General features: G+C 35.8%; 3 protein-coding genes across 3 annotated transcripts in view; 2 read left to right on the top strand and 1 right to left on the bottom strand.

Moving 5' to 3' along the window:
- Positions 1-13230, top strand: part of LOC136800030 (coiled-coil domain-containing protein 18-like) — a 30958-nt gene that overhangs the window by 12261 nt on the left and 5467 nt on the right. Inside the window, exons 15-19 of the mRNA XM_067056647.1 lie at positions 122-251; positions 594-710; positions 1363-1506; positions 1858-1944; positions 2508-2750. Coding sequence (XP_066912748.1) covers positions 122-251; positions 594-710; positions 1363-1506; positions 1858-1944; positions 2508-2750 — 721 coding nt within the window. The remainder of the gene's footprint in view (positions 1-121; positions 252-593; positions 711-1362; positions 1507-1857; positions 1945-2507; positions 2751-13230) is intronic.
- Positions 3836-11732, bottom strand: LOC136800028 (clytin-like). The gene is made up of 2 exons (XM_067056645.1): positions 11257-11732; positions 3836-4156 (listed from the first exon to the last, which is right to left on the bottom strand). The coding sequence occupies exons 1-2, from the start codon at positions 11651-11653 to the stop codon at positions 3951-3953; spliced, it is 603 nt and encodes a 200-aa protein (XP_066912746.1). The 5' UTR covers positions 11654-11732; the 3' UTR covers positions 3836-3950.
- Positions 8733-9534, top strand: LOC136800026 (clytin-like). Its single transcript, XM_067056644.1, has one exon. It carries the CDS (start codon positions 8805-8807, stop codon positions 9399-9401), a length of 597 nt encoding a protein of 198 aa, XP_066912745.1. The 5' UTR covers positions 8733-8804; the 3' UTR covers positions 9402-9534.

The raw sequence follows: 13230 nt of genomic DNA, 5'->3' as shown, positions 1-13230 counted from the left end.
TGTCGCATGTACTCGCAAACTCGTAATCTTTTCATTGCGTTGCAGAAAGCTCGCAGAAAGATTCGACGTTCTATAAATTGAACTTTCTTTATTATAAATGGAAAACTACCTTTTCATTCAGATTATTAACAACCAGTCAAGGAGAATCGAACATGAAGATCAAAGAGTTGAATCAATGTCGTTTACAAATTCATGAGATGGAGAATGCTATCGGTGAAAGTGAATGGAAAGTCAAACAGAAATCAGCATTAGTAAGTGTTGTTTTAAATAGACTCAATAGCTCTATTCAAATGTTGATGATGCTTAAAGAATCGTTAATCTCGTGGCTGCTGGTCAGACAATTTTGCCAATGTTGATTGCGAATTTCACATTGACTTCGCCAAGTGGTTCTGGAATTATATGTAATAAAATTTTTGTAAAACTGGTATTTTCTTCATATGCTTGTTTTAACTAAAGGTTTTGAATGAACTATAGTATACTATATTAAATTCAGCGTAAAATATGGATCCTCATCCAAATGACAAAAACTTTACCTGATTATCCCTTTGCAACATTTAAGAACTAAAACTCTTTTTTGCCGACTTTCATCACAGTACACACAGCTAGAGATGTCGTGTAAACAGGAGAGAAGCGAATTGGAAAAGCAAATTTCGACCCTAACATTTGAAGTTGATGAATTGAAAGGCATGCTACAGGAGAAAGAAAACAAGGTAAGAAGAATCTTGATGGTAACCCTGCTAGCTGGTCTTTTAATTGACTTCGTTTGGTTCGTAGCTAGGAGTAGGAACATGTGAAAGGTAGGTAGGTAGGTCATGTGGCTCACGACAAGTTTGCTTGGCTATTCATGATTTTTTTGACGTGAAACAACCCGATTCTTTTCATAAGTCTAGTGGCAAGTTTATCGAGAGGGACCCAGGAATAAGGTCTGCCAAAACTTTTTATTGTGCTGAAAAAACTGACGTTATAGCCAAAATAAAATCCTAATCCTAATAAAGTAAAAAAATTACGATTTTCATACTATTGGCAGCTTATTACATGCGGTCTTTAAATTTTGAATAATGGTGTTTTTTCTAGACTACCAAACTCATTACTTTCAACGTTTCTCTTGCTTTAAGTGCAAAAGTGTATATACCTAAGTTGGTGCTTAAACTTGTAATGTACCCCTAACAAAGTCCAAGATCTTTGAGAGTTTATGAGTATTTGATTTGTTAGGTTTGAGTAATGAGTTGTTAATTTGGTGATTATTAAGTTATTCATAGAAAGATGTATATCAGTTACAGAGGGATTTGAGAGGCTCGATCCTCACTGTTATGACGGTAAAGAACTTTCTTTATAAAATTCTTGTCTTTTGTTTGTTTTCAGATTAAAGATCAATCATCAAATTACGAAGAACTACGAATAGATTACGATGAAAGAAATTTACTTTGTGAGGATTTACGAAACCAGTTACGAATGCAAGAGGAAGCCAACATCCATGCTTCGTCTGAAGTCGAAATTCTTAAAGGGGTTCGTTTTTTTAACTAATGCCATAATAGAAAAGTATCTCCCCACATTCTTATAATTTTCGCTACCAGTCGATCTCTTGGGAAACTTCAAATGACCCATAACTGCTGCAAAAACTTTTGTTAGCATTTTTAAGCAAAACATAAAGATCATTTAAATGTCATACATATTCGTTGAAATCCGAAGAGGTCAATTATTTTTCGTTTTCTAATTTAATCGGTGAGAATAAGTAGGGCTTCTATCCTAACTTTGATGGGTAGCTATGAATTTTAGCTGTCATAGACTTAGGTACAAAACAATAGGTTGGCTTATTAGCACAATTTACACGTAGCCCGTTTATTTTTTGTTGAACAGGAGTTGAACCAATTGATCGAGAAGGTCCATCAGCAAAGTGAAGTTGAAAATGAAGCAAACATCGTTAAAGAACAATATCATCACCTTGTAAGTACACAATAAAACGTTCTTTATGATGGAATGTTCTGGATGCTTAATTTGTCCGCTAATTGGCTTTAAAAATGTATTGTAAAATCCTCGGTCATTTGGTTTTGGTCAAAATTAAGTTCTGCGTTCTTGTGAAGTTTTTGTTATAAATCACGGTGCATACTCCAATGAGGTATACCAATAGACGATATCGGCTTAACGAAATTCTCCCCGAATGATTACCCATGATGCATTGCGCAAAAAAATTCAGTAAGTCAATATTGTCCGTGAATTTTTTTTGCGCAATGCATCATGGGTAATCATTCGCGGAGAATTCGGAAATCCGATATCGTCTATTGAAGGATATCATTTAACGTTTTTATTTCTCCTACCACAACTTTCTCCCCTTTCGGCGTCTAGCGAACAAAAATTTTGACAAATCTTTTTGTTTATTCTGCTTTGCCATCATAAAGTTTGAACCCCTTTTCTATATCATAAAAAAGAATATCTTTTTAAAAAGCTTTCTAACGGGAAAAGAAAGTTAAAAGAAGGTTCACCAATTTTTTCCCCTGACTTTTTCTTAGAATACTGAAGTACAAAATCTTCAAAATCAATTGATGACGTCACAACAAACAATCATTAATTTAACCAATGAGCTTGAGGAATCTCACTCTATGATGTCACAAAAAGAATCTGATTGTACTAGACTAGCACGAGAGCTTGGTGCTAGCCAGGTGCGAGAGGCGCACGAAAAATCACGCCTCAATCAAGAACTGAGGGAAACCATCCAAAACCATGATTTTAAATTTTCACAAAAACTGGAAGAGGTTTGTACTGTCTAAATAACACTCTCTTAATAGCGGATGATTCTTCATGGGACCTCAAACTTTCTTCTTCGGCCCTTCCACATTCGCCACATCTTTCAAAGCTTATACACTCTTGTTTTATACAGAACAATCATTTTTTTTGTTGATGCTCGGCGCGGCTGTTTAACTTTTTGACACTTTTTGCTTCAAATTGTTCATATCCTGTTCTGATCTTTTGGAAAATTTAGGTTATTTATTCTGGCTTGATACCCTATTTTTACGGCTTTGACCTTAATTTTTCCCAAAATTCAGCCATTTCAGGCTAAAAAGGTTACCTTATTGGAACTAATTTTCGCGGGTTTTAATTTTCGCGGTTTTTCGTCAAAATCGCGAAAATTTGATCCCGTGAAAAATTTTGGGAGTTGAAAACCGCGAAAATTAAATCCCGCGAAATACAATTTTTTCCAATTTTATCGAAAAATTTGAAAAATCCCTAGGAAAATGAAAGAAATTTGTCCAAAAAAGGGCAAAACAGCGAAAAACTAGAACCCGCGAAATGCAATTTTTCGGATATTTTTTTTCGACTGCGAAAATTAGTTCCCGCGAAAATTAGTTCCAATAAGGTATTCTTAAATTGTTCCTTTTTTTGGCATTTTGAGCCTCATGGTTTTACAACAATTGTTCTAATAAAAATAGAGCGTATACTAACTTTTGACGATAAGGGAAGGATAAGGGAGGATGCAAACTACCTTATTTATGACGAAAATAAACTTCCTAGCAAGAAGTAGTATGGGAATGCGTGCAGCCCAATCTTCTCTAGCCCTTAACACTTAGAACAAGAAAACTTATCAATAAAAAATCGCTCAGGGCGTTTATTCGAAGTAATACCACAGTTTAGTATATAGCCACATTCTAATATTGCAAGGCTTTTTTATTAACGTAGATTTTAAGCACGAAGGTCAATATCTGAGAACTTAGCCTAAGAAAGTAACCTTTAGGCCATTCATACAAAGAGAGAATGCACAATAATAATTTTAAGTTCCAGAGTGGATCGTAATGGCTCAGAATCTGTAAATTCTCTGTGTGGAATATCAACATTAGAAAGCTTTTAGGTTTGCTATTATATTTATTCACAATTTTCAAAAAAAAACAATGAAAATTAAGACTGATTTTAACAAAATAATAGCGAAATAAAGATGATTTTGCCAAATCTAAAAGTGTTTAGGGGACAAAGTTGCCATAGAGTCCGTCAGCATTGGGGTCCAGGGTGTACCAGAATCCCAAATGTTGTCTGGTCATCTCATCAACATCAAGTTTACCACTGTTGTCCAAATCGCAATGTTTGAATGTACGTTCGGCGTCTTCGTCTGATGGACAGATTCCAGAGATTCTTCCGTAAGCTTTCCATTCGTCCAAACTGATCGAGCCTGAACCGTCTTTGTCGAAAATGTCGAAGACAGCTTCTCCCCAGTCGCGAATCAAAGATTTCTTGTTTTGGGACCAGAGTTTCAAATCGTGTGTGGCCAAGTTCTTCCACCCTTCAACGAACTGTGGGAATTCAACTTTTTTGCCATAATCCATACCGATCTTCTTGAAAAAGTTCTCAACAGCATCTTGATGACGTTTTGTTTGAGCTGGAGTAGCTCCGAGTTTGGCGCAAATGTCATCCGAAGCTTTGGAGACAATTTCATCCAAAGTGATTTTTCCGTCACCGTTGATGTCCAAAAAGTTGAACATAAATCTGTGTCGGTTTACCCATTTTGGATCATCGAAGTTGGTCTTGAGTTTGACAGCATATTTTGAAGCAGTGTCGGCCATTTTGAGATTTGCTTTGGATTGCAAATGTGATGATCTGCTAGCTAATGCTTAGATTGAGCTGAGATGATTTCCAAGCCGTTCTAGAATCGTTTTATATCCATCCGTTCGGTTAAATTTGGATAATATTTTACAGAATGAAAGTAGGAAGGGATAGACCTTTTGAACTTTCCATAAGATGTTGACTGTGAATCGATAATCTAGAATTATAGGTAATTGGGAGTTTTATGTAATCCTAAAGTTTTATTTGACCTTGCCACAAATAAAAAGATAAATCAGAGCAGAGAAAAATATTTCTCCCTACCTGCCCTCCTAAAAATTGCAAATATATTACAACGTTCTTTGATTTTCGAAAGAAAAATCTAGACTTAAGAGCATTAGGAAATTAGGAAATCTTTTTTACAGAAGCGTCAGATAGATGCCATGGTAACACTTACCCAAACGCCACGCCTCCATATTTTCAAATTTTGAAATAATTTTCAATTCAAAGAAGATTTCGGAAAGAAGCGACTTAGTTTCATTTTTATAAAAGATTTATACATTCTAAATACGTTTTGGTGTCTTCAGATTACCTGTATCGTTAGGCGTAAATTGAAATATATTTCCACTTTTATTTCCAATCCACAAACATTACTCTGGCTTCAAAGAAGACTTTTCAAATAAAGGGGGATTTTCCTAACCAAAATGCCAAAGTAATTTTTAAAGGGCTATCAACGTTTTGAATCCGTTAAAAAAGTTTACCAGAAAATTGCGTACTTTTTACGAAAATTAATTAATGGTAGTTTTGGAATAAGAATGTCTTGAGTGGAAACCTTTGAAAAATGAGGATGAAAAGCTGAAAAGATTAATACGCAGGATCGGTGGTTGTCTCTGGTAGGAAAATGTGGTTTCATAAAACAAAATCTAGAAAAATTAGATTCCGAACCCCGGGGGGGGCACACGATTTCGAAACGACGGTATGTGCCGCGTAAAATCTGCTTTTCATAATCGTACCCTTATAGTGCAGTTCAATATGGCTGAAAAGGTACCCTTTAAGTGGATTTTCTCTTGATTTACCCAACCCTTGTAGTGCACTGTATTTCTCAGCTGTAAATCTGTTTGAAAAAAGAAGCTTGGGAAATTTTCTGTTTTAAAGAAAAACTGAGAAAAATATTCATCTCAGCTGTAATTATCAGACAATAGAAACTTTTTCAAACAAACGAGAGTAAAAACCTTTCTTTTTATCAATTATTTTGAATTTGTTTTAAAATTGGACCCTTGCAGGGTAATCTCACAGAAACACACCCTTATAGTGCATTTTGGGATGCTGAAAACCCCACCCTTGAGCGCGGCACCTGACGTAGGCCAGATCATATGAGTGCCCATATGAGTGCCCCCCCCCCCTAATTTAATTTAACAGATCGTTAGAAAAATATGGGTCGGTCACTCGGCAAAATAAGAATAAATTTTTCATTTATCAGGGTAGTGTATAGAATGCTTTTTATGATTTTTCAATTTCTTGAATTAATTTTCAGCTTTATTCAAGTTTAATTCTTACAAATAACTAGTGTGTAGAATATATTGTAGTGGAAATTCGATATTATTATTTTTTTGATTTTAGCAAAAATAGGGTCGGTCGGGCCCGTAGAACAACAAATTAAATTGGTCTCGCCTAAAAGGATGTAAATTATTAAGGTTCAATTGAGCTAAAGTTTATTCTATTTGTAACACTATCTTATTATATCTGACCTTTTTGACATTATCAAGAAAATCTTTTGAAATTTTGTGACTGTTAATCCTAAAATTATGAGGTGCTAAAATCTAGTGATTAACCCTGAGAACTAGGTAGATTTCATAAGTAGGTATGTAATCCCAAAAGTTTGGAAAGCGAGATAAGAATAGTCTGGCCCAAAGGTCATACTAAAAGTTAGCAGCAAGACTTAAAAAAATCATACCCTAGTTTTATAGTTCCTCTTTTTTTCATCCAATCCTACATAGCGTCAGCCCCCCTGCTGGTTGGGGGGGTTACACCCTAAATTTTTCCCAAAAAAGGAGGGGGCTGGAAGTACACCACTTTTTTGGGGGGACCTATGTACTTGGGGGGAGCTAAAATCTCATCACTTAACGTGGGGGCTGAATAATTCAGCTAAATAGTGGGCTTCAATTACTCAAATTGAAGCTCATGAATCTGAAAATTTTTCGCCTGCGGCCTAATATTTTTATAGAAAGTTTGCAAAATATTTTATCAACGAAATTTACATTGGAAAAAAACTTTTTTACTGCATCAATTTTTTTAAAGTGTCTAGGGTCAAAAGTCCTGGGGGCTAACAAAAATTTCATAAGTCTTTGGGGGACTTAAAACTCAGAGGGACCTAATTTTTGCCTGGGACCTAAACCCAGGCTGACGCTATGTCCTATCTAACCAGGGGGGGGAGTCGGTAGTAAAATCTCAGACATATATGACTAGTAAAAGGATTTTTACGAATTTTTACATACCACCACCCAGACTCTTGGAAGAGGTATTTTACTACCCTGGTAGTAAAAGTTTTTGGGACAATTTGTCATGAAGACCACCTATTTTTTGGTTGCTTTTCGGACTGATTTTACAAAAAAAGCTAAAAAATGATATTTCTGTGACACATTTTTCACTTAGTGCAAAAATTAATGTTTTGCCCTTAGAATTAAAGTCTTTTTTATATTGACAAAAAAATTCGAGAATTTTTTGTTTGCAGCAAACAACTTTCCAACAGAAAATTTTTTCAAATTATAAATAAAAATTTTCAGATTTTTTCAGAAAAGTCATCCAAAAAATTAAAGGAATTACAAAAATAGCTAAAATTTGCTAATTTTACCAGGTTTTACTACCCAGGTAGTAAAATTTTTCAACAATTAACACATACCGGGTGACCCACGAAAAAGTATTAGAGTTTGGAGGGTAACTGTGTCCGAAAAAAATTGAATTTTAACTAAATTGTTTTATCGTGGTAAAGAGGAAAGGCAAACTTAAATTTTGATGTATCATTTTTTAATTTTGGAAAAGTAGTTATCGAGATATGGAGGTTTAAAGTCAAAAGTCATTATAAAAAACAGTTAAAAAACGTCAAAAAAGATACCACCCATTTTAGTTTTTAACTACCCTGGGTAGTAAAGAATTTTTTCGTCACACCACCACCGTAGTAAACGTCATTATGTCTGAGATTTTACTACCCCCCCCCTGATCTAACTGTAATTGATAGATAATCGATTGGGCAGAAGATCTGATTTAGTTTAAAGATCGAAGTAGAGCCCAAGCATGGAAGATGTGCCGCAACCTTGAGTCTTTTGATAATATCTTTTGAAAACCTTTTAAATAATCATGCTTTATTCGAGAATACTCAAAATTCGAAATTCTACATCGACAATGGTCAATAGTTCAAATACTAGCTTCATGAAAATTGACTTTTAGCATTACTGGGGGATAATTGGTAATTAACAGGTAAATTGCTCTAAAAATCTTCTAAAAAAGACATTCTTAGGTTCACATGCTAAGTTTCGTGATGGTGGTAATTTTTACCATATTCTTAATTTTTTGGTCAACTTTATCATAAATATCTTTACAAAGTTTATTCTTAAAAAAAACGTGTAGTTCCAGCTAACTCTCGCTAATTCGAACTCGAACGGGGAATATTATTTATTCGAATTATAGTATATTCAGATGGTTTGTCATTGACCGAGATTGGGGGTAAGTTCAAATTATAGAAAGATTCGAAAGATAGAAGTTCGAATAAGCGAGAGTATACTACTCTTATTTTGGAGCTTCTAATAGTTGAGAGTACTAATATGTGTAATTGTATTTCTGTAGTTAAGTTTTTGTTAAGAATATTTCCCAGGGAAGTTATATTTGTAGGAAGTTCAACTTGTAGAAGGCAGACTAACGTTTACTTGGAATAAAGCTACTAATCGAAAGGGGGCTAGTCAACTTTTATTACTTTTTCAAAAATCATACCAATTTTAAAACAACACAAAAAGATAACCGAAAAGTGTTGATAATTCTCCCTTGAAGATATTACGCCGATTGACTTTCCATGTCTAGAAGATTATCGATTCACAGTATACGTTTCTATGGAAAGTTCAAAAGGTCTATTCCTTTCTACTTTCATTCCGTAAAATACTATCCAAATTCAACCGAACGGATGGGTATAAAAAGCTTCTAGAACGAGTTAGAAATCATCTCAGCTCAATCTAAGCATTAGCTAGCAGATCATCACATTTGCAATACAAAGCAAATCTTCAAATCTCAAAATGGCCGACACTGCTTCAAAATACGCGGTCAAACTCAAGACCAACTTCGATGACCCAAAATGGGTAAACCGTCACAGATTCATGTTCAACTTTTTGGACATTAACGGCAACGGAAAAATCACTTTGGATGAAATTGTCTCCAAAGCTTCGGATGACATTTGCGCCAAACTCGGAGCTACACCAGCTCAAACAAAACGTCATCAAGATGCTATTGAGAACTTTTTCAAGAAAATAGGTATGGCTTATGGCAAAGAAGTCGAATTCCCACAGTTCGTTGAAGGTTGGAAGAATTTGGCCACACACGATTTGAAACTCTGGTCCCAAAACAAGAAATCTTTGATTCGCGACTGGGGAGAAGCTGTTTTCGACATTTTCGACAAAGACGGTTCAGGTTCGATCAGTTTGGACGAATGGAAAGCTTACGGAAGAATCTCTGGAATCTGTCCATCAGACGAAGACGCCGAGAAGACCTTCAAACATTGCGATTTGGACAACAGTGGCAAACTTGATGTTGATGAGATGACCAGACAACATTTGGGATTCTGGTACACCCTGGACCCCAATGCTGACGGACTCTATGGCAACTTCGTTCCCTAAACATCTCAACATGCTGACTGATACATCTCTCTTCAAAAACTATTTTCACATTTTTATTACGCCAAAATCTGTAGATTGTATTTGACTTTCATCTTGTCGTAACGAAGAAAATACTTGTACTGCATGTGTTCAATTTATCTTTATGAGTTTTTTCAATGACACCTTTCGTATAAAAACTATGACAGGCTGTCGGCTGTGTTCCTTACCTAGGCATAAATATATTTTTGAGAAGATCCCTAAGATATAAACGAAAAAGGATTAATTAATCGAATACAAGGATTAAATAATCGAATATGGGAGAATAAATAGTCGAATATAGGAGAATAAATAGTCGAATCATTAATCAAACTTCATAAACGAAAATCGATTATATCTTTGAGAAGATCCCTAAAGAAAGCCGCTAAATAGGACGCTGGCCGCTATATAGGCCGCTGGCCGCTTGGCCGGTCTCTCGATCAAGAAAAAGCCTCTAATAGAGGCCTTGAGGCCGTTCTTGGAAAAATTCCATTGGCCGCTTCATGGCCGATCTTCTAAAATGTTAGGCCGCTTGAAATTTCACTTCGCCCGCTATGAGACCGGTCTTTTACCCGCTTTAGCCGATCGGATTTTTGTGTACTTCAAATCGCTTGGGGAGTCACATTTAGTGACTAGCGAGTTACGTATTGGAGGATAGTTGATGTACGACGCTATATCGCCTTTACTTATAAACAGACGACGGTATTTTGGTGTTTTTTACCGTGGTCGAGCAAAGTGGACGGCGAATGTGGCGACATGTGAACTTCGATTTATCTCAAATACATAAACTTGCTATTACTAGTCAGTCCCCTACCCTGTCTCGGGTAAGGATTGCACTGTACTATCTTTTCTCTTTGGTGTTCTACCAGGTTCTACAATCAAACCCTAGAAGAATATCGCGCCTAAAAATTTTTAGGACGACATTGTGTAAAAGTGCCATGTTCTTCAAATAAACCTAAAATAGGCCTTTCAAGTCTCCTTTGTACCGTTGAGAGGCCTCGTTATTGCCAAATGAAAATAAACACTTTTTCAGTGACGTCAAAATGTTTTGGCTTGACCAGTTTTTCCACACGTGTATCTTGAGTGAATCGCTTGGGTGTTTTATTCCTTTGTTGTGGCTCGTGGACAACTTTAAAACACTAAAACGAGACTGGAAATTTTTGCGTGAATGGAGACGATTTAACTTAATTTTCACATAAATTTCTACTTTCTCAGAATGTGTAATTTTTTGTCCTGGGGATAAGCTTTAGCATCAAAAACGGCTTAATTTACATATTGATTTTACAATTTGGCCTGTGAAAGTTGCGAAAGAAACCTAATTTGAGCCACTGCGGTCAGCGCACGACAGTTACTAACCTGCTCAAACTTCTTGTTTCAAAGATGAACAATACAACGAAAGGATACAAATAGTTGAACTAAGTAAGGATCATAAATACAAAAAATCGAACTTTAATCATATTTCGGGCTAATGTTTGTTTGGTAGTTCTTGTTCATTGTGAAGCAAAAAAACAAATCAAAGATTTTCTGGTTGTATGGCATGTGAGTATATTTGATATAATGATTGTGTAATGGTCATATTTTACAATTATGTATATGTTGTGATACAAAACTTGTATAGGTTGTCGATGCATCCGTTTAGGGAACAAAGTTGCCATAGAGACCATCAGCTTGTGGATCCAAGGTGTACCAGAATCCCAAATGTTGTCTGGTCATCTCATCAACATCAAGTTTGCCACTGTTGTCCAATCGCAATGTTTGAAGGTCTGCTCGGCGTCTGCGTCTGATGCACAGATTCCAGAGACTCTTCCATAGGCCTTCCATTCGTCCAAACTAATTGTACCGCTTCCATCTTTATCAAAAATGTCGAAAACAACATCTCCCCATCGACGAATCAAGGTGGTCTTGTTTTGGGACCACAATTTCAAATCGTTGGTAGCAAGTCGTTTCCATCCTTCACAGAATTCTGGGAATTCCACTTCTTTTCCATAATCCATACCAATGGCTTTGAAGAAAGCTTCAACAGCATCTTGATGGCGTTGGGTTTGTTCTGGTGATGCGTTCAATTTGGCGCAAATATCATCCGAAGCTTTGGAGACAATTTCATCCAAAGTGATTTTTCCGTTACCGTTGATGTCCAAAAAATTGAACATGAATCTATGACGGTTGATCCATTTTGGATTATTAAAATCGGGTTTAAGTTTGACGGCGTATTTTGATCCAGTTTCTTGTTGAGCCATGGTTGTCAAAGATTGTTCCTGAAAGCTTCAGAAAGTATTGATCTTTTAGCTATTGCACTTGGTTGTGTTCAGCTGAGAGATGATTTTCAAAGTTTCAGTCTGGTCATTTTATATTAGCTGGTTCCTTAAATTAATTTACCGAACAGACAAGTTTAATGAGTGCGGTTAATCAAATCACTATATCACTGCTGTTAATGTAGGGGTTCAAAAACTTAAGGTCAAAGTATAACAAGATCGCAAGGGTTATGACTGCGAATAACATTATATTTGTTATTAAAAGTTTCTTGTTTTAAAGTTAACCACAACTAATGGGTGATTTAACTTAAAACGAAGTACAATTGCAGACTTTTTAGATTTTCATAAGCACAGTCTCCATACACTGGCCCACCGGACTAAATTTTTCTTTTAATTTGCCTATTTTACAAAAAGCGAAGATGTTTTGTTAAACTTATTTTTTCTTCGGGCTTGGCTTTCTGATTCTGAGATCTGTGCTGGACTTCGGAGGAAAACCCCTAGAAAATTCAATCAACCCCAATATTCACAAAATGGCCCGAGCTAATAAATTCTCGCATTTAATTCTGGATGTATTAAAAGTAAGGTAAAAAGAGAGAGAGAGGTGCCTACCATAAATACCACAAATTGTCTTCGTTGGGGAAAATGACATGGTGATTTATAAGAATATCTTTAGAGCTACAAAAAGTTAATTTTTTGTTCGTTGCTCTGGGGGCTTGTACTCATATGGTCCGACCCACGGCATGTGCCGACCTTAATGTTAGATTTTTCGAAACCCTGAAAATGCACTGTAAGGGTGTACTTTTGATAGAGTGCACTACAAGGGTCTTCTTTTAGCTGGATACACTGTAAGGGTATGTTTGGGGACTGCTGAACTGTAAGTCGGCCAGTAAAATTCAAATGTATCTTTATAGTTTTGACTCGCCCCCATTCTGATTTATTTTGCACATTGTGTCGACATCTCTGGTTCATTTTCACGTGGCTTCAGCAAAATAAGATGTAAAATCAAAAACGTTCGATTAAATGCACCCAAAGACGGGGGTAACTCTCTGACGAGAATTTTATACACACTCAGTATCCCCTATAATTATATCAAAACATATCAGAGGGGAAGCGTACAACCTCCATATCTGTCAAAGTAGATATTTTTGGACCTACCTGGAAGTTCTATGAATTAACCTGTGCTCGTACGTCCGTCCGTTTGTCTGTTCGTCAGTTCGTCTGTTACCAATTTTTCTCGGGATTGAATCAGAAATTTTGTGATTTTTGGTACAAAGGTGCAAAATGGTGATAACGAAAATGTGACGCAGCCCGATTTTTGAAAATAATTTTTTGGGGCTAATTTGGGCCCTCAAAATGCCCAAAAATAGGGTTTTTTGGACTTTGTGAAAAATCTGTTCATTAGTTTTTCTTATATTTTTTGTACAAAGACGTAGAATCACAGTGTGCTAAATATAAAAAAAGTTCATTTTTCAAAAAAAAAAATTGGCACCAACTTACAAAATTTAAAATTATTCAGTTTTTGTTTCTACATTGCCTTCATTAAACCTTTATTGTTCGTTTTA

The sequence above is a fragment of the Clytia hemisphaerica genome, unplaced genomic scaffold (genome assembly GCF_902728285.1).
Source record: "Clytia hemisphaerica strain Z4C2 unplaced genomic scaffold, Clytia hemisphaerica genome assembly, whole genome shotgun sequence".
NCBI lineage: Eukaryota > Metazoa > Cnidaria > Hydrozoa > Leptothecata > Clytiidae > Clytia > Clytia hemisphaerica.
The sequence above is the reverse complement of the archived record's forward strand: the minus strand, read 5'-3'. Positions and strand labels throughout refer to the sequence as shown.

Coding starts and splice junctions, on each gene's coding strand:
- LOC136800026 (XM_067056644.1), top strand. CDS start 8,805: ATGGCCGACACTGCTTCAAAATACGCGGTCAAACTCAAGACCAACTTC.
- LOC136800028 (XM_067056645.1), bottom strand. CDS start 11,653: ATGGCTCAACAAGAAACTGGATCAAAATACGCCGTCAAACTTAAACCC. Junction 4,157..11,256: donor TTTTGATAAAGATGGAAGCG/GTACAATTAGTT, acceptor AAGACGGTTCAG/GCTCGATCAGTTTGGACGAA.